Here is a 20,651-nt window from a genome sequence, read left to right on the forward strand (position 1 = left end):
CGGGATGTTACTGTTATTAAGTATCTATATCCTGTCTGGTAAAGACCAGTATATGTTCACTTTTCTATTTTTAAGAGTCATGCAATTCCATTCCTAAAAATGTAAGCTGTTACAGAATACATAATTACAGAATTGCTTCTGTAAAAAAAAACTGCATTGACTCCATGCTTTACCGTAAAGTTTAGGTTCATGTATCCAAGTCTCAAAGTGTCAGCTATATCCTATTTTGTTGGGGAAGAGGAATCATATTGATAAGGGAACACTTTTGAAAATGTGCATGATCACACAGCCAAATGCTTTTGATGGCAAACCTAGTTGTTTGACCTGCTTGTTGCATTTATCTGCAACTGGTGCTCAATCCATGAGCTGATCCTATACATTGACATTCTATCCCATCACCCTGTTGCTTTATACCAGCTCCCATGAAAGTGAGATGGCTTCAAACTACAATAGTCCACCTAGTTTGCTTAGTTTTGTGCATGCTATGCCATCCACTCTGCTTGTTCTCGTACTTCCTTTCCTCTTACATAATGATTACACAAAACTAACTAGATGTTTATGCAAAGTAGTGATCAATAGTTGCATCAACGCGATAAATCTACAGACCTACTGCAATACAATAACACTGTAGTTAGCCACCAGAGTTTGCTTTGCTTTATGATTATAAATTGGCTCCTGAAGGCGAGAGATGGCCAAATTGTTTTCAGAGCCTTTTTATCATAACTATTTGTGTCCATTCATGCAGCTAACCTTTTACAGACACTCATCCAGGGCTTGCAAAGTCTTTTCACCCACTCGTGTAGTAGAGTAGGTTTTATGAAGAGCAGAACCATTTTCAGGGGATGTTTGAAACATTTAACATTTACTTTGCAGTAAATCTCAAAAGTTCCACTATGCATGGATGGCCTCTGGGAGGCAGCAGTGTGCCAAACATAAAGGGGGTTTGTGGTGAATGCAACGTTTTACAGAAAGCACATTTCAATTTGTTGTCTTATGTTGCAATGGGTTGGGTGCATTTCTCTTAGGTCAAGTAGCTAAACTAAGTTACTCAACTTGCAGGTCTAGTGGAATTTTAAAGAATTTGCAAGCTCTGACTCCTCGCACTAATGTCTTCACCGGTACACAAAACTGTTGTATTGTTTCTCATTTTATGTCTTGGCTACAAATAACTTCTGGTGACATTAAAAATATTAGTGGAACGTTGCTAACCTAACTGGTTTGTTTGCTTATCAAGAAAATATTAATTAGCAACCTCTGCTAATCAATTTTTGAAAATGCGTGTGTGTGTGTGTATGTGCCCAATGTAAGTTGCTTGTAGCACCCTCAAATGTTGATCTAGGCTCCTGTTTGGAGGCCAGGAAAGAGAAGCTGCTACAGTGATGCAACAAGAATGCCAGAAAAGGAGTGAAAACTAGCTAAACGGCCTGTCCCAGCAAACAGATTACATATTACTTGTTGTGGAGGCATCGTCATGGTTGCCTGAGGAGCAGAAGTTAGTAGGGTTGAAATAATATGCTGTCAGTGCTCTAGTCTATCAAAGTGGGTGGCCACGTGGGTCAGTACCGCACAGGGAGAGTAGTGGGAGCCTCATGATGTGGTTATTGAGGCTGTAGTTTAGGAAGGCCTCATGAGGATTTAACTAATAAGGTGGATATTGAAGAGAACCAGGGGCCAACAACTAGGCAAACCTGGCAAGCACAGGGAAGAACAATGGTACTGCTGCTGTAATCATCTGTAAAAGCATCCATTGTACCCACATTTACAAGTCCAGTCCACCTTGGCTGCAGCAGGTATCTATTCAGCAACCACTGTAACCAATGGGGCTCTCTTCTGTACCCCTATAGTATGAAATATGGATGCTACCAGACTTGGCTGCTGCACAATTGACAAATGAGTAACATGAATGCCCCACGGTCCTCAATTATCAAAGTTCCACTTGGTATTATTGTACATGCAAAATGTTTATTTGTAGAGCTCAGCACGGGATGGAAACCGGAATGCTAGATCTTAAATCCACCGGGACTGGCATAGCGGACAGAGGTCATCCCACTTTGCTGATGCTCTTGGATCTCTCTGCTGCCTTAGACCTGTTGGATCACTCTCTACTGGTGACAAGGCTCAGGGAGATTGTAGACTGCTCCAACCAGGCATCGCAGTGGATATCCCAATTTCCCTGCCCTCTGACCGCCCGGGTAGCAGTCTGCGAAGAAAGTTTCCGCCCAGTTCTTCAAACATGTGGCATCCCCCAGGGCTGTTGCCTGTCGCACACCCAGGTCAACGTATACATCGGGCCCCTGCTCGACTTACTGGACGCCCTGAGTGTACATTATATGAACAGTGCTGTTGACACTCGGGTCGTACTTGAGCTCAGCGGGAAATATGAGCAGGAACTGGCGGCCATAAACAAAATCAACGACGCAGTCCAGGCATGGATGGCAAGCAACTCATTTGCTTTGGACTGTAATAAAACGGAGCTTCTGATCGTGGCAACCAGAGCCCACCTTAGTAAAGTGGCCCTGGCCTACGCCAAGTTTGCATCGGGGGTAATATTATGAAGGTGTCCAAGAAAGTCCAGACATTAGGGGTTGTCCTTAACGATGAATTACCCATGAGTCAGCATGTCTCCCACATCTGATCCGCTTGTGGCCTCATCTCAAAGTTATTAAACTACATCCGCCCATTTCTTACTATCGAGAACCAATTGCTATTAGCTTCTGCACTAATAAACTCCCGGCTCGACTAATGCAATAACCTCCTAGCTGGTACAACACGCACAATTATACAAGCATTACAGGTTGCACAGAATAATGCAGTTCGGGCCATCCATGGTATGTTCAAATGTGCTCATGTATCCGACGCCAGGAGGACCTTACATTGGTTGCCAGTTCAACACAGGATCACTCGCAATATCCTGACGCTGTCATTTAAATTCCGTACCAATGCTTGCCCAACATAACTAATTGATCGAGTGATGAACCAGACGACAGGGGATGGCTCTGTTCCTCCGCCTACCCCACCCTGGCACAGCCCAGATACAAGCTGCCACAATTTGGGGAGGGGGGCACAATTCGACATCCAGGCCCGTCGCAGTGAAACTCACTTACCGGGCTTATACGCTTGGCTAATAACCTGGCACTATTTAAGAAGCAAATTAAAACTTACCTGTTCAACCTTAACCCAGGTTGAACTCTGTTCCTCCCCACACACACTCCCTGATCACCGATCCTCAGATGCCTGACCCCTGTTTGTCTTCTTTGTGCGCTCGGAGGCCTATCGGCATGCAGCGTTTTACACAGATTAAAATAAATAAAATAATAAATGCACACCAGTCACATAATTTCTTAGAAATGTTTCATACTCCAATAGTATGCTATGGTGGTCCTATGATAATTACGCGTTGTGTGCTGCGCTGTGTAATAAACAAGGGCATCCTGGCCCCCTGAAAAACCCTCAAACATGTACCAACCTAATTACTGTGAGAATAGAAATGTTTTACAACAAAACTCAGTGGTTTAAGGTATGGCAGATGTGAGTGGGTAGATGATTCCAAAGTTTGTTTGCTTGTACTGAAAAGGAGCGGCCACCCTATTGTACGTATCTGGCCTTCAGTATAGTCAGAAATACCTTTGCTGCTCAACAAGGTGTTTGGTTGGGGCTGGATGGGCATAAGTGACACAGATGTCCATGTTGGTTTCCGAATTAGTAATTGACTTCTTCTGATCCTATGAGCTGTTAACAAGTGGATCAGTGACAAATAGGTGGAATGCATGCCCAACATTCCACCTTTGAATCATTTGCCTAATTTGTACAAGCAAGATTTGTGTTTGATGCAATCACTTATATTTGTCAGAAATGTTCCATACTCATTGCAGTGTCCTGATGAAAACATTTTTAGATACTTTACCCATCTGGCATTTGGATAGTGTGCAAATAAACAGATGCTTGCTAAATTGTCCATGATTGAAGACATTTAATTACAATGAAAGGAATTTACTGTTAATAATCTGTAAATAAAATGCCAATACATTCCTGCAAATATCAAAGGTAGAATTCCCATACCACTCTGTGCAGTGATCTTTGCTCCACTATGGGACTAATATTACTGACCTGATGTGCTTAAAAATTAATGGTTTGCCACTACACTTTACGAATATTCCATAATAACCCTAAAGCCCTAGTAAAGTGTACTTTAAATCCTATATGGTTTGAGGGCCCCATTTACCACTTACATTAAACACAAAGCTAATCTCAAATTAAGTTTAAAACTATTTCAAATTCACTTTGCCTAGATTTGCACCTCAACGTACTGTTAAGTTGCTGCACATTAACGCATTCTATTTCTAATATTCAATTTACTCCTGTTATAGTTTTGGCTACAGTCATTTTGCCTCCACCTGAAAGATATGTTTTGTCGAGTAACAACTGTTGCTCACCATTTCATTTGATAATCAAATGCTGCTCATTGCCCACAAAAGCCTGGGGAGACCTGTAACTGGAGTGATGTATATGTACAGGAAATTGCCAAATTTAAAACACTTCATAAGGAAATCAGGATAAGGTGCCTCCTCTTTTTCCATGTTGAAGAGGCAACCTCAGCACAGCAAGCACTTTAAACTGTATGGAGGATTTTGCTGTGGAAAGTTAGTGGAGGACCGAGACCAACCAGAAAATGTATCTGTCCTCAAGGAGCTCTGACCCTGGCCTTAGCAACCACGATTGAGCATGACCTTGTGTTTGCCTTAGCTGTGTAAAAGCTCCCAAGTGTGGATACCTTTTCTGGTTGGTCTGTCCTCCACAATTAATAAAAGATTTAAACAAATGGTGAACTTCCATTTGTAAACATTCTAAGGTCCTTACCACCAGTGCATCATGGGAGATATGGAAATAATGTTGGTTACCATGTACTGTCTGTTAGGGGAGTTTTCCTAAAGTCCCACTTGGAGGTAAGACTTTAGTAAGCTATCCCAGTGGTTTGATAGATCCTCAACTCTTAGTAACAGTCTATACTACTCAAGGACCTTGGTAGAGTGGCAGGGCAGTCAGGCTTATCTTAAGAGGAAGATGTGAGCTGTAAGTAAGTACACTGAATCTCCTTAGCAATGCACATCAAAGAAACACGTACACATACATTTATATTAAAATATAGATTTATTATATTTACACGAGCGCCTGTTAAATACTTTGCTCAATAAACCAACATACATAGGTATACTTAACAATACTTTTAAAAGGCCACTTAGTTGGTAGTTGCTTAACGCGCACAACTGTTGAATGCCTTTGACAGGTCTACCGTGGTATCAGTAACTACGCGCATCCACAAAGTAACACAGTAATTGTATTTAGTCAGCATATGCAAATAACATAGGGATTTTTGGGGAGGAAAACAGCTGGTAAGTGTTAACTTGTAGTAGATCTTCAGGTTCTAGAGGCAGTTCCCTGCACAGCAAGTCTTTTAAAGTCCAAAATGCCACCATAGCTAAAAGGGAGTTCGGAGAGGATTAAAGTCTTGAAAAGCAGCAGAAGTCAAAAGTTCCTGTGCATACTTTCTAGTCTCTAGGAAGCAAGATACAAGAAGACTTAACCAAAGTTGAAGACTCTGTTAAAGGACTGGCTAAAGGGACACAAGCTTCGGCTTGGGTTGGAGGTAAGATGGGGTTGCCCTGGACACCTCTACATGCGCTCCAATGACTTTCTGGAATCGGGTAAGCAATGCCTTTTCCGCCACAGTACCTTAGGTTTGAAGAAAACGTTTTTGGTGAATGCACTGTTATGTTGCAGCTCTGGACCTGACCCCTGCATTCCTTGGTCTAATGACAAAAGCAGGAAAATGGATGGGATCTCTTAGCAGCAGTCTCAAGAGAGGGCCTCTGGCATGGCTTTCCTCAACTACTTTGGCGTCACTGCGATTTTGGCGCCTTTTCTGCAGCACCAACAAAGGACGTGATTCGCCTGGTCAATCTTCTTCGCTTCTTACAGTCCCACAATCTTCTGAGGGAGCCTGTGCGAGTTGAATCGGATCGCCTGAGTGTCCTTGAGTGCTCAGCAAGGATTTGGATGGATTCAACCTTTCCGCAACAATGCACTCGAAATCGGCAGCAGGTCTCCTGGTATTGGGGTTCCACAGCTCTTGGAGCTTGGGAGATGGCTCAAAACAAAGTTCGTCCTGGAACTGGTTGTTCCCACTAGTCAAAGGGAAGTCGGGAATCCTCTTCGGGTTTCCTTTGTCGCACAGAAAACGGCAGCAGTGGTCTCTTCAGTGTTGCAAAGGAGTTGCAGGCGTCTCTGGTCGCCTTCTTCTTTGATTACTTCAGCTTCCAGTGGTCAACTTCCTTTTCACTCCAGGACCCTCCCCTTTTATACAGTTCCAGCACGTTATCCAGTGATTATGACGAATACAGAACAGAGAATGATTCTTTAACCAAAACAATTACAACGAAAACATGCTTGTTTCAAATTGTGAATATGGGGGTCGGGGTAAGGTTTAAAAATGGTTGGGGTGGAGGGGTTTGGGGGGTTAAAAGCATCGGGAAATGGGACTGGGGTGCATCCTAAATTAAATGGATGTTTTTTCTTTATAAAGGTTTGGTTAAAAAAGCGTTCTCTACAAAGGTTTTTTAGAAATAATCACATAGTATCTTCCAGCACACACTCCTCTGCAATCTCTCAGCAATTTACAGAAAGGGGCGTTTGACTATCCAATAAGGACAGCCAGACCCCCAGTAGGAGCTGGTTCTGTTAAGGCACTCTGACAGAGGACAGGGGGGTGAAAATGTCCTCCCCCACTTCCTGCCTGCCCAGACACTCTGGTGCCTAGGCAGGGATATTTAAGGTTTCCCACCAAAGGCAAAACACACCAGCCTCCCCCTCCATGAATGGTAGAAGAAGGGCTAACAAAGAACAACCACGCTAGTAATGGCAAAAAAGAACGACGACCCTAAATTGGTACTTGGGTGCCCCTATTGTGCACTACCGAGGCTATGGAGAAGAAAAAAATCATACAATAGTTGGTAGGACACGTCCACAGCCACCAGCCGTAACTAGGAGGTTGTCTATGTGACTAAAAAGTCACAGGAGCAGATGGAAAGGGGATACTAGGTATTTCCTTGGTACTCATAAGGTGATGTGGGCCAATCTCTCAGACTAAAGTTTTATGAGATACACTAAGTATATCTCGATCCTTAAGAACTGTAGTTACTATAGGATAAGGAAAATAATCTCAAAGGACGGCCCTAGGGGGTCCCCAGCAACACTGCCCATAAGGAGCTTTGTGCTGCAATAGTAAAATACAGATGCCTTTAAGTGTTATGGGGGAAAATAGACTCCATGGACAGGTAAAATACAAAGAATAGAGTTCCAAAAGACAGAGCCCAAAAGAATGAATGAGTGGGAAAAGGCTCCACTCATTCAGTATTTCAGAAAAAGTCCCAGATGTCCAGCACGAAGTGCTGGGGGTCTCATTAGGAGAGGCGATGAAGCATAAAAATTATAAAACTCCCTAACACTGTCCAATGGTTAAAAAGGTCTTAGCCGTACAAATTTGACAAATCCAACGGTTCCTGGATTTCACCTTAACTGTCACCCTAACTCTGCCTCTGTCTCGCTCACAGTTTTACAAACCAGTGTTATTTTGAGTGAAAACAGTAACTTGTCAGTATTAGATATACAGACTGTCAGTTTCCCATGTTGGTATAAACCCAGTAAATGCCCTAAATTGTTAGATGTACAGACTGTGCAGATAAGAATGTGCCAATGTAACAGTGAGTGCTCCTGTATTAGATACACTGACTGTGTAGTAGAGAGGGCAGTTTAAACATAGTTTGACTTTATTTATTATGGGCCTCCAGTGTTGCAAACCTGACTAAGAGTGAGAGTACACCTGCTATTTCTGTGAGGTAGTTAATCTTTCTAGAATAGGCCTGTATAGTTGTGCATGACCTTTTTTTCTTGCAAAACATGCTTTCTATATCGCAGAAGCCATTGATAAATAATGCTGACTTCTTGACAATCTGAAAAATATTTTCATTGCTGTTGATCACTGGAAATAATATGGTGTTCCCACTCTTATTTTTTCTTTCTCAAAAGGATTTCCACTGCTTAGCCACGTACCTATCCCAGAACACATCCTCCGTTTTCCTCGACATCATCTCCGATTTCCATTTGCTGCTTTTCCTGGTCAGCAACGATGTAATGCCGCTCCGGGTATGTACCTAAAGAAGCCAAAAGTGGTAATAAGCGGGACTCTGGTACAGGCAGGAGGTTTGACTCTGTCCTCTTTTAACCCTAACACCACAGCACACCTGTTTGTTAGTTTGCATATTTGTGTTTGAAGCAAACTTGACTTGACTCTCATGTGCCAGTATACACAGAAAAACCTATTTCAAGTGTCAGTTCAATAGTTTGAATGCATGGCTGTTGTGTGCCACGTTACTTGACCTGGCGAATAAATTCTGCAATCCTTCTGAGCTGCATACATTTATTGTTCTTAAACCGGGGAATAGGAACTCCTCTTGTAGATCCGATCTAACAGTTTCTCATTGATAACACTACAAAATGGCACAACTGGGGAGGACGGGAGGGTTGTGGTTGAGTACTTGCTATGTAGAACACCTTGCCTAACTTTCTCAGAGCAGAACCATCCTTTTGAACCTTCAGAAACCGTGCAAAAGCCTGGCTCTTCGCTCTGAAAAACTAACTTGCACTCCCTGCAACTCTGCACTAACTGCTCTAAGCCTTCTCCTGTAACTCTGTCCATACTTGATATGTAACCCAAGTCAATTGCTGTATCACTTTGTATCTGTAACTGTTTGCAATATATCATCATGAAATAAGTTTGTTCGGAGAAATATCCATAAACCACATTACAAATACACATAATTAATACAATGTACAATCATGATTAGAAAACAATTCATAGGAGTTAAAAATAATGAATACAAAGTCATTATAGTGACCGGATAAAAGCATAATCAAAATAAATGCATGTGTTCAACCAAATTACAAAACATTTGTTCCGCTGATATCAGGCTTTTCTTAGGTACTCTACACAGCCTCATGCTAATAGGGTGGTGTTTGCTGATAACACGATCCTCAAAGCAGGTCTAATCTGGCTAAAACCTGCATTTTTGAGCAGTGGTATGTTTTTTCTTCTTAGATCCAGGTAGGCTGGGCAAAACATTACAAAATGCAATAGGTCCTCCTCGGGCCAGTGACAACACGGGCAGGCTGATGATTGTTCAGTATTTGTCCAATTTCCTGTTCGTGCCCCAAGCCATAGGGAATTGAAACGTGCCCGTGTTAGGGCCAGGCGAGGGCTTATGGCTATGCAGCAAATACAGCTGAATACCCTCTGCAGTAGATATGAGAATAGGCCTTCTATTCGCAGCACCCCCCAATGCGGAGGTTTCTCCGTTTGTCACAAGGATTTCGAAAAAGAATTGCTTATATTTTTTAGCTATGCAGGGCAATAGGAGGGTTGAGGGCCAGATCAAATTCTCGGCATTTAGCTGGGAAATACCTTTTGAGATGTATGATAGCCATGGAATTGTTTGTTTTATTGAGCTGGAGACCAAAGCTCTTATAATGAAATGTGTTAGGGTGGCTTTTGGGTTTGTCCATATCGCTAGCCAGTGTGACAAAGGAGCCATCTGCCACTCATAGCCAATGTGGGGACATCCTAGTTCCAAATGTGTGGCATAATTAGGTGTTGACTGTGGTAGGCCAAGCAATTTTATCAGGAAAGTGTTCTCAATGTTTTCAATGGGAGTAACTCTCTCCATACCCCACAATGCAGCCCCATAGTTAGTAGCGGCTTAAGTTTGGGCCCGGTACACCTTTAGTATCATTTCGATTGGTTGCCCTGAACAAGTATTTTGGAAACGAGACAAGCCCCCAAGGGCCTGCCTCATTATTAGGTACTGTTTTTCTATATGACTGAGCCCCCGCCAGTTTTCGCTAATAGAGACTTCCAGATATTCGAATTTGTTGACCCTGGGTATCGGTTCACCACCACTCCTGATTTTACGCATCTTCAGTGGTCTGCCACCTGTGCCTCTACAGGCCATTACTGCCGATTTCCTGGTGTTCACTGTTAGCCTGTGGCTAGACATGAACCGAGTCCACCAAACTTGTAACTATGTACTGAAGTATAAGCGCCTAGTAACCTCAGGGTTAAGTGCGCTATACAAATAAATACACTAAACTTAACCTAATTGTCAGCAATCAAGAACTTCACTGAGAATGACTGCTACGCTATTTTCCCCTAATGTACATAAGATGCATACAGACTGAAATCCTGTATGTTAACTGGTATATCCTATATTTAGCATAACCACATTATGAAGCCATTGGCCCTCTCGCAGGCAGGCCACCAATACAGATCTACCATTTTATGTTTTACTATCCGTGGGGATGTTAATTGCTCTGCCTTGGGGTGTTGCTACAATATAGGTGCTGTGATGCCTTATCATGCAGCAGTACTGCTGCCATTGTGGCTGTTGGGACAGAATTCAATTTCTGAGGGTTCTGCTGTCCTTTTATGGCCCCCTTACACACACTGTCTCCCTTTTTGTATTTTGGGAGTTCTGGCCGTCTACTGAAGTGTGCCCCTGCCACTGCAACTCCTTTTTTAGTATATGCTCGTATGGTTGTCCATATGGCTTCTAGTTCAGGGATGCTTTTTAAGCACCCCATTTTGTCAATAGAGTGATTATACCACTGTACTGTTTTAGGGAGTATACTTGTGGCAGCTGTATTTAGTTTGGGTTTTCGCCAGAGGTGCAAGCAAATTTACCTCATTAGTAGCCGCATGTACCTAATTGCTAGCCATTGGTTTCTAATGCATTTTTTTATTTTAAGGCATGCTCTCTGCCATTCTATTTCTGACTATTCCTGTGTCTTTGGAAACTGCAAGGAGGGCCAAACCTGAATGGCTTGCTGCCAAAACCTTTGCTTAGGAACCCTGTTGTATGATTGGAACACAGGCTTGGGCCAGCCCATACGTATAGGGGCTTATCTAGGGCTTGACCTGCCTTCGGTTCTGCTGTTTGTTTGCCTGATTTCTGTTTAACTCTGCAAGTTTTCTAACTGCTAGAGGATGATCCACCTAGAAGCTGCTGCAAATTTCAGTCCCGGTTTGGACGTACTGGCTGGGATTGTCTCATACAATTGGCTCCGGTTTCAATTCTAGGCTCCTGGATGTCCTCACTGGGCAGACTTCACCTGCCCTCCCAAACCCTTCCTGATTGATCCTCCTCATTGAATGGACTGGGTCATCTGTGCTAGGACCATTTCTGGACCGTTTTTCTGTTGCTTTTTCATTTTACCGTCTTACTTGTGCACCTTGGTCGTCCAGAAGAATATTGCCCTACCAATACCCCACCTTTCCTGGTTATTTGGGTCGTTATGGGTCTCTGCCACCTTTTTTAGTGTCATGGGACGGTTTCCTGCTGTTTGGCTGCCTTTGTTTCTTATTGGTTGCCTGCAACTGGAGCTATCTTCGCCATTGTTGTTAGGGGTCACTCTAAGAAGGACAATTGTTTTCTGGATTCTCTGGGTTGAAGTTAGTCTGGGATTCAAATCCTCGCGTGACCTGTCCTGTAAACTGCTGTAATAGAAGACTTAAAGACATGTTTTCACAAACCACCACTGTGAGTACTTCACTACGAGCCCTGGGTTTGGGGGTTATTCAAGATACTTATCCTCGGACGTATCCATGGTTGAGGGTTTCTGCCGGTCCCCTTCTATCCTGTTTTGCAGTTTACTTCTGTTGGCCTGAATCCTGCTTTGCTTCTCATCTCCTTGTGGCTGCTGGGGCTGGAACCTGGTGCTCAAGCTCACCAAGAGGATCTCCTATGTCATTGACTGTCATCTATTGCTGTCTTGTCTTGAACTGGTACTTATCTTCCTTTTTTCTTATTACTGTGGTTGTGCCTACTGCGTTTCTTTTATTCCTGTGGGGAACTTTTGAACTTACCTGAAACTCTCCTAAAATTATTTTAAAGATTCTTGTCCTTCACAACACTTTTCTCGTGTCCCCCTTAATTTCTTATTTATTTTAGGCCTACTACTAGAATTTTTCACTGACTTTTGCAGGATTATACACCACTGCCATCTACAAAGAATGTCTAATTACTTTGGAACAATACAAAATATTACTGTGAATATTTTTCTAGAATTGTGTTTTGACTTTTTGGTGGCCTCTGCGGAGGTTGAGGGGGTGTTCTAAAGTGTTTTATTCCCTTTCCTTTAGATACTAGATTAACTGTATGGTGTGCTTTTTGTATTTGTTTACAATACTATGTCCTAAAGTTCAGAATCCGTGTGACTGTGTTGTAAGTGCACGTATGGGATCCTGATTGTGACTTCATTACTGTGTTTGGATTGTCTGGAATTTGACCGTGTCTTTGCATCCCTTATCCCTGTTGTGTCTACCAGTGGGCAACAGTTAGTTTAGGTGTTGGTTGAGTCTTAACTGACCAATTATTTGTTTGTAAACATGCACTTTGTTTTACTATGTGTTTTGTTTAACATGTAGTACTTATTTTACCTGATTTTATATGTGTAATTTTATAATGGTATATATTTTTTAGCATACCATTCTGTGTGTTTTCTTTGATTATTTGTGTAGAATTAAGGAGTTTATAGCGACATACTGTTTTAGTCTGCACTCTTTTGAACTTAATTCCTAAAGTTCAAACAAAGGCCTTACTAACCCAACAGTCCCAACTACATTGTAGCTTCTGTTAGGGGGGTCTAAGTAAATGATGTGAACACACAATAAATCATTTATACAATATGACAAAGTGAATATGTTGTATTTCATCACCTTAAATTCCATGACCAGGAAATTAGGTTTAATTCTTTCAAATTGTGTATTTTTTTCTCTTTTGACCACTGCTGTTCTTGGTGCCATTTAGATGTTTTTGCTTTTAGCTTGTGTGAATTACTTGTAACGTTATTTTCTTTCAGAACACTTTTTAAAATTGTATTGGCATAACCTACAAGAATTCCATGATTTCAAAGGTGGGAAAAAGCCCTCTAGAAAATTCATTTTTAAGAAAGGAAAAAGAAAAAGCAAAGGGATGATTAAATCAAACATTTGGCTTCTAAAATACTGAACAATTTTAGAACTTTTACTCTTTTTATATTTTAATTAAAGATTGTGTTTTTTGTTGTGCTAATTAACGGTTACCAATTTCTAATGTGTTACTAGTGTGGCTTTTTTTCTTCAGAACTACCAATCTTAAAATGTAATCAAGATCACTTTTCTTTATGGATTTTCACATATGCAATGCATGCAGCAGCCATGGTAACAGACGATTTGCCAAGTTCCAAGGAGACTTGCACATTGGCTGGGTGTGTTACATTGAGCGTCCACGATGTATGTCCTGCATTTTAATCTACTGTGACCAAAGACCTTTGAGGCGCATACCATACATCATATATGATGAAAGAGATGCCTGTGTGTCTTGGAGATCTGTTTCGGGTGCATCTGCTGTGTGTGAAAAACCCCCTTTGAAGTGAACAGCCTTGAAATATAGATATGATTGTTATGCCATTGGTGAAATAATTTAAACATGTGCAGATGACGCACCTAGCAGGACATCTAATTTATTCCCTTTAAAAAGTCCTTTTCTCAGTTGGCTTTTATTAGTAAAGAACCTAAGCAGGGATTTGCAACCTTTGGCTCTCCAGATGATTTGGATGACAATTCCCATGAGCCCCGGGCATCGAGGATTCATGGGAATGTAGTCCTGAAAATATGCAGAGCTGCAGCTTGCAAACCCTTGCCCTAAAGATTTCCATCTGCATTCTCCCCACATATGCTTATGTTTGTGTATGTTGCGTTTAAGACGGACTCTTGCATCACTGAGCTTAAAATGAGATACATTCTCACACTCCTTTCACTCCTGTTTCTTTCCTCTTCATTGGCTGTCTGACATTAGAAATCTTTTGTCATGCTGCTTTAGTGCATGCTGGGGACTTTTGATTGGGGACAGGAGCTGACTTAACCAGTAGCGCACAACATAATATGCAGCAGGTAAAATGGGCACCGTCACAGAAGAAAAGTGCTCAGGATTGGAAATGCAAAGTAGCGCCTAGGTCTAAGCCACCAAACTCATCTAGGAGGACCAAGACGAGGTGGGTAGTCTTCCCGTTCCATGGGCTCAATCTCTTCCACTCATTGACTGACAAGTTAACAAAAGAAAAGTCGAACTTTCTGGATAAAATGGCTACCAGCCATTAGAGAACCCACTGCTAGGCCTTACTACTTTTAACAGAAGAGTGGCCATGGTAGGACTTACCAGAGATTAAATGTTTTTCAGGGACGGACGTGACTCCCCTCTCTGTAGCAACCCTCATCCTCCCTATAGTCCCCCAGAAACGGCAGTGAAAGTCATTTGGGTTATTATACACCCCTACTTCCGCCGAGTAATAGAAATTCTGACATGATAAATGCTCAGTGTCATGAAACCCCTGTTGGGACTACATTTCCATTCTCTCTGGAGTCCTTTATAAACATTTTCCTGTGTCCCGAGGACCATCTTGTTGGTCTGGCTAGGATACTGCTTTCCATTCACACTTCATATAAGTGTAGCGCTCTCCTAATTGCCCTCAATGAGGGCAATAGTTTATTTTTCATCAGAACTATTTTGTTTCTGCTTCTTTATGATTCCAATGAACGACAAAAGAGGAGAGAAGGAGTTGAGAATGATCATGGCCCTCTAAATTCAACACATTTCTTCCAACAGATTGTTTCAAGTTGGTCACGCAAGGACCAATTTCTGCGTTTAAGGAGGGAGAGTGGATGTATACTATTGACCTCCAGGATTAATGCATGCATATTCAAATCAGGCTGCCTGATTTTGGATTCCTCCAGTTCTCCAACAGTCAATTGTTTCAGTTCAGGCTATGGCCACAGTGAAGGCATGGCTCATGTTCAGGAGGGTGCACATTTACCCTTACTGAATTGGCTACTTCTAATGGATTATTTCCTCCCATGGATTCCTCGCCTATGATCTCCCTATCCCAGTGCAGCTGTTCTCTGGAAAAGTATGCCGCTAGGGGGCACAGCACTGTTCCATGTTGGCTCTGCCCGATGCCTCTACTTGCCCCTCGCCGGACATGACGGGGTTAGTATATATATATATATATATATATATATATATATATATATATATATAGATATAGATATAGATATAGATATAGATATAGATATATATACATATATAGAGATATAGAGATATAGAGATATAGAGATATAGAGATATAGAGATATAGAGATATAGAGATATAGAGATATAGAGATATAGAGATATAGAGATATAGAGATATAGAGATATATATAGATATATATAGATATATATAGATATATAGCCCTATGGCCTCAGTTCCTTTTTTCCATGCACTCTGTTCGCTACTTGGAAACACGCTCGCTGAGCTTAAATTTTTCTAAAACTACGCCATGCCTACTACGTCAAAGGCTGCAGGCTTCAAACAGTGTGCAGATTGCCACCGACGGATGTCAGTCTCGGATCTGCAAGAAAAAGACAGGGGTGGTAGCGTTCTTTTTTGTTTAAGGAGGGCCTTGTTCTAGAAGGCAAGGTAAGTATCAAAGCAAAATGAGGAAGAGAACCCGGCTACCCCTCCCTTAGGTTTTATAAGGGGGGGGGCTATTCAGGTGAAAAACCTAGTAATTATTTAAACTATTTGTACAGGATCACACTCAAATGTATACATATAAAACAAAGTTTAATAGAAGAAACATAGTAAAAAATATTCATTAAGAAAAGGGGCAGTACAATTATTACCCCAAAAACGAAAACAAATGGACATGTGTCTTGGCATTGGCAGGAATAAAACAACAAAGATGATTTCACATAAAAAGAATTGATTGATGTACAGTACTGGATATGCAACACATTTTCACTGTCGACACAGATTTGGTGTTTCTAGCTTAGAGGACCAGTTTTAGTGTTTGTCAGTCAAATACGATGGTTGTAGACACTAAGGTCTTGTTGATGATGAAATGACTTTCGGGGGCTCCAAGCTTTCTTCAGGACATCAAAGAGATAAAAGGAGCGAGTTAAGAATGTGATTGTGCTCATTCATTTTTAATTGACTGCAGACAAGAGTAGGTCTAAACCTCACCTTTGGTTAATGACATCTAGGGAAGCAGAGGTAGAGAAAAGAACCGTCTTGCGTTCAGTTTCAGAAGTCTCTGGTGCACATTGGCTACCTATAATGGTAGAGACGGTCGATCAATGATTGTGCCAGAAGCAGTACTGATGTTTATTAAACAGCAAGCAGAGTTTTAATTACCTGGCGAGGTTGGTTGAAAAACACACAGGAAGTGTGGGAAAGTGCAGATCCACGATGGAGAACTGAGAAATCAGTAGTTTGAAGGGCCAAAGGGTCTGGCTAAGGTGAAGGCTGCGCTCCCAGTTGTTGCACCAGATTTGTCTATACTGCTTTGGCGAGGACAATGACACCCAAGATTGTGGGTCATGCTAGTTCAAGCATCCGCAGGCCCTCCGGGAAAGTGTGGCAAAGATCTTTGCATTCGTCCACTGGTGAGTTAACACCATTCCATCCTGCTCCCGTCGAGGCCGGGCCTTTCCTTCCTCCATGCTTCGCCTGAAAGTTTTGTAATTCAGGCCGCGATGGCTTAGCCTGAAGACTTATACTTTCACATCCCCTCCAGCGGACCGTGAGAGTAAGAGGTTTAACGGACAGGGCAAGAAGGTGTTTGTGTCAGGCAGTCTTGCACTGCGGTCTGTGAATATCTCTTGCTCAATGGCAAAATTCTCGCTTGGCCTTTGGATGTTGGTGGCCAATGTGGCTAAGTATGCCCCGCAGGGAGATATGAGGGATGGTTTCCTGTCCTTGACCTCTGATGGCAAGGAGGCAGCACACCAGATGCTACAATCCGAAATGGACACGGCCGACTGCGTGGGCAGGTCCATGGCCTCTAACCTAGTAGTTGGGTACCACTGCTGGCTGAGGACGTCCTGATTTGCAGCCGACGTCCAGACCTGACTGTTTGGGGGCGAAGGCTGACGCCGCCCTCCAGAAGGCCCAGCTGGCCAGGTCAATTTCTATGTCCTTGAGGCTCGCAGTACAACAGTCTTCCACACAGCCATCATCTCGGGGCAGGGCTTTTCACTCCTATCCCACTTTTGCCCCGATGGGCCATGGTCAGCCTGCACCTGAAGGAGAGCAGACGCTTCCAGAAAAGCATAGAAAGGCGTACCTAGTGTGGTGGCATTGCAGCGGTCGCTGTCCCTGCCACACTCTAGGGTGCCAAACCTCAGTGACTGGATTTGCCACTTGTCACCAGTGGGAGGGTGGCTTTCCTTGTTCAACCCGGAATGGTCAAAGACCAATTTTGACACTTGGGCCTTACAGGTCATCCGACAGACATATAATTGTTCTAATGCCTTCCATTCCTCCAGCACACCACAGCGCTCTGGTCCACCCCATTGTCTCTGGACCCCATCCCCCCGGAGAAGGTCCGTCAGATTCTGTCAAAGTGCGATCGAGCTGGTTCCGTGTTCACAACAAGGAAGGGGATGGTACTCCACCTATTTTCTGGTTCTGAAGAACAGTGATTTGCGTCCCATTCTGGATCTGTGGTTGCTGCATTCTTAGGCAAGGACAAGTTCAAGATAGTTGCTGTAGCCCGGATCCTACAGATCTGCAGAACTGGTTGGTTTCACTGGACCTTTAGGATGCAGATTTCCTTGTGCTGATTCATCAAAGCACAGGAAGGACCCATGGTTTGTTGTGGGCCAACACCATTACCAGGTCAGGGTTGTGCCGTACGGTCTTTCCTCAGCTCCCAGGGTTTTCATCAAGTTGCTGGCAGTGGTAGCAGCTCGCCTCAGGAGGGAGGGCATTCATGTCTTCCCCTACCTTGATGATTGGCTCGTCTGAGCTCGCTCCTCGGAGCTGGTGTCACAGCACCTACTCCATACATGCATTCTTTTGCACAGCTTGGGCTTTTCCCTGAACTTCAAAAAGTCTCAGGTTTTGCCGTACCATTCTCTCCAATTAATCGGGGCAGTCTTAGACACTCGCCTGGGCAGGACTTTCCTCCCCAAGGATCGAATGATGAACATCATTTGGGTGGGCAATGTCTCCAATCCCAGAAAGTCCCAGCTTCTGCTTTCCTGTGCCTGCTCGGCCTCATGGCCACCTTCATCCTTGTGCTGCTGGAGTCGAGGCTGCGCATGAGATCACTTCAGTGGCTTCTCTGTGGCCAATGGTCGCAATTTCAGGGCCACATGTCGGACCATCTACAGGCTTAAAACCGTGGCGGGCTTGCTCAGGATCTCGTGTGGTGGCCCACGCAAGAGATCTTGCTGGGAGACACGTTGTTTCGCCAAACCTTGGACCCACATGACTGTAGTCATTGACGCATCTCTGACAGGTTGAGACGCTCACCTGTCCAACCTAATGGTGTGCGGACTGTGGTCTCCTGCAGAGTCTCATGAACACATCAACATGCCGTAGTTGAGGGCGATCGGGCTGGTCCTGGTCACTTTGCTCCCCTCTGTAAAACGCACCACTATGCTGTGTGAGAAACCAGAAGGTGTCTCACCGCTAGTCTCTGGGGATCTCTCTCTCTCAGGTTGTCTGGGCACGGCCATCACCTTTGGATCCGGACCCTGGGGGTGGACCAGTGCCATAGGATCACCTGGGTGAGGGGGTCTTCGGGGAGTGGGACACCTGATGGGGAGACACAGTATCCTCCTCCCTGTAACACCGTTACCCCATCCTACCTGATAGGATATATCGAGACTCAACCCCCCTCGCCTCCTTTTCCCTTCACAAACACTTTCTCACTGACAGCCCGCTCTGGGCGAAAACAGACTCTCACACCAAGCATTGTACCTGACCTATCCCATTACTATGGTCAGGCACGGTCAGGCAATTAATGGTAATCATTCACACTTGCCTTCCATTAAACTTCCCTACACGGATAAAAGACAGAGAATGAAAGCACACTCTGCGTGAGGCAAAACACACTAAGGAAAAGTGCGTTTCAAGAAGGCAGCTGAACGATGGGAGAAAGACACAAAACCAAAGGGTTTGCAAGGCCGGAAATAACCTTGACCTTTACGGCAGGGAATTGTTACTTGCAAGAGCCCTGCAGTTCAGAATGCGTAAGGCCAGAAAACCAGGATCCTGCATGGTGTCGGATACCGGAGACCCGCCTGCGTAGCTGACCAAGTCGGGGAGGAGGAGCATCATCCGCTGTGGTATCGTCCTTGGCTCCAAGAAAAAGTAGTGCCAGAGAGATCAAAACAGCCGGTGAGTTGGGGAGGCAGATGCAAGACCAGTCTGTGTTGAAGTCAAGGTTGCAAGCAGCAACATTGTATAACGAGCGCAGGAATGAACACTGTTTAATGCGTGTGATGAAAGACGCGAGTAAGCTAGATTGCTGATGAATGTTTGAACTTTGAGCAAGAAAGATACGATACCAGCGACCAAATGGTTGCTCAGTCGAAGGTCTCTGTAAAGGTATCCAGCCAAAAGGTGGCAGAAACGAAAGTAAGAACATTTTGTGAAGTGAATCGAAGTGGTCCTGCGACGGTTAAGCAAAACCCATTGCACATTCAAAAGTCTTGATTTTTGATATCAAGAGGAAAATGTAGAAAGTGAGATTGCATGGTCCAAGCCCGAACGAGGGAGGCCAAATGTGAATATTGTGCTAAAGGGATCTGAGCCCGAACAAGGGAGATCCATGGTCTGAGCCCAAACAAGGGAGACCAGTTGTGAACGTTGTGGTAAAAAGGGGTCCAAGCCTGAAAGAGGGAGACCCATGATGAATATTGCAAACTTGTACATGTGAAAACCCTGATGAGAAAGGAATTTTGGTGCTTATTTGTTGTGACAGGCCCTCTGCAGGAAGAGTATGTTATTGGAAAGGAGGCTTTGGCAAAAGGCTCTGATTCCTATGCTTTGAACTATATCCTCGTGGCAGAGAAGCCAGAGTGTGTGTGAAGCTCCAACGTGCCACCTTGCCCAGTGCTGATAACGTGGGGAAGAGAAGCCAACTGCTAAACTATCCTGACATATTATTTCTTGAAAACTATTGTTTTTGCATAAACTATTATCCCACACTGTTTTGTATTTGGAAGTAAGGATTGGCAATAGGTTTATTAGTATATGCTCTTTTATTTTGACAGACTCCACTAGGACTGCATTATTATTATTTGATGGTTGTAGCTTGCTCCCATTGTTAGATTTAGGTTTAGATAGGTGTTCAACCAATCCATTGAAGATCAGTTAACGCCCTTGAAATTTGATCACTTGTGTCTGTCTTCACTGTTTGGTACCATATCTTCCTTACAGCTGTTCCTGACTGACAACATAGTGCCCATGCACTACCTCAACAAACAAGGTGGTGTGGGCTCTTTTTCTCTGTGCAGAGAAGAAATGCGGCTGTGGTTCTGGGATCTGGAGAACGGTGCCTCTCTGACAACGGGACTCCTCAAGTGGACCTCTTCACCTCCTATGTCGACTGGAAGTGTGAGTTGTTCTGCTACAGGGAATTCCCTCGTCGTGGATCTCTGAGGGATGCATTGATGGTCAAGTAGATTTTCATCCTCCTTTATGCGTTTGTCAATTCCTGTCATTTCGTTGAT

General features: G+C 43.5%; 1 protein-coding gene across 1 annotated transcript in view; it reads left to right on the forward strand.

Annotated features, from left to right (window-relative positions):
- Window positions 1-20,651, forward strand: part of NPLOC4 (NPL4 homolog, ubiquitin recognition factor) — an 847,851-nt gene that overhangs the window by 676,330 nt on the left and 150,870 nt on the right. The window contains exon 15 of the mRNA XM_069655142.1: window positions 8,083-8,199. Within this exon, the coding sequence (XP_069511243.1) occupies window positions 8,083-8,199 (117 nt within the window). The remainder of the gene's footprint in view (window positions 1-8,082; window positions 8,200-20,651) is intronic.

Source organism: Ambystoma mexicanum, chromosome 3q (genome assembly GCF_040938575.1).
Source record: "Ambystoma mexicanum isolate Mex_15411 chromosome 3q, UKY_AmexF1_1, whole genome shotgun sequence".
In the NCBI taxonomy this organism is placed as follows: Eukaryota; Metazoa; Chordata; class Amphibia; order Caudata; family Ambystomatidae; genus Ambystoma; species Ambystoma mexicanum.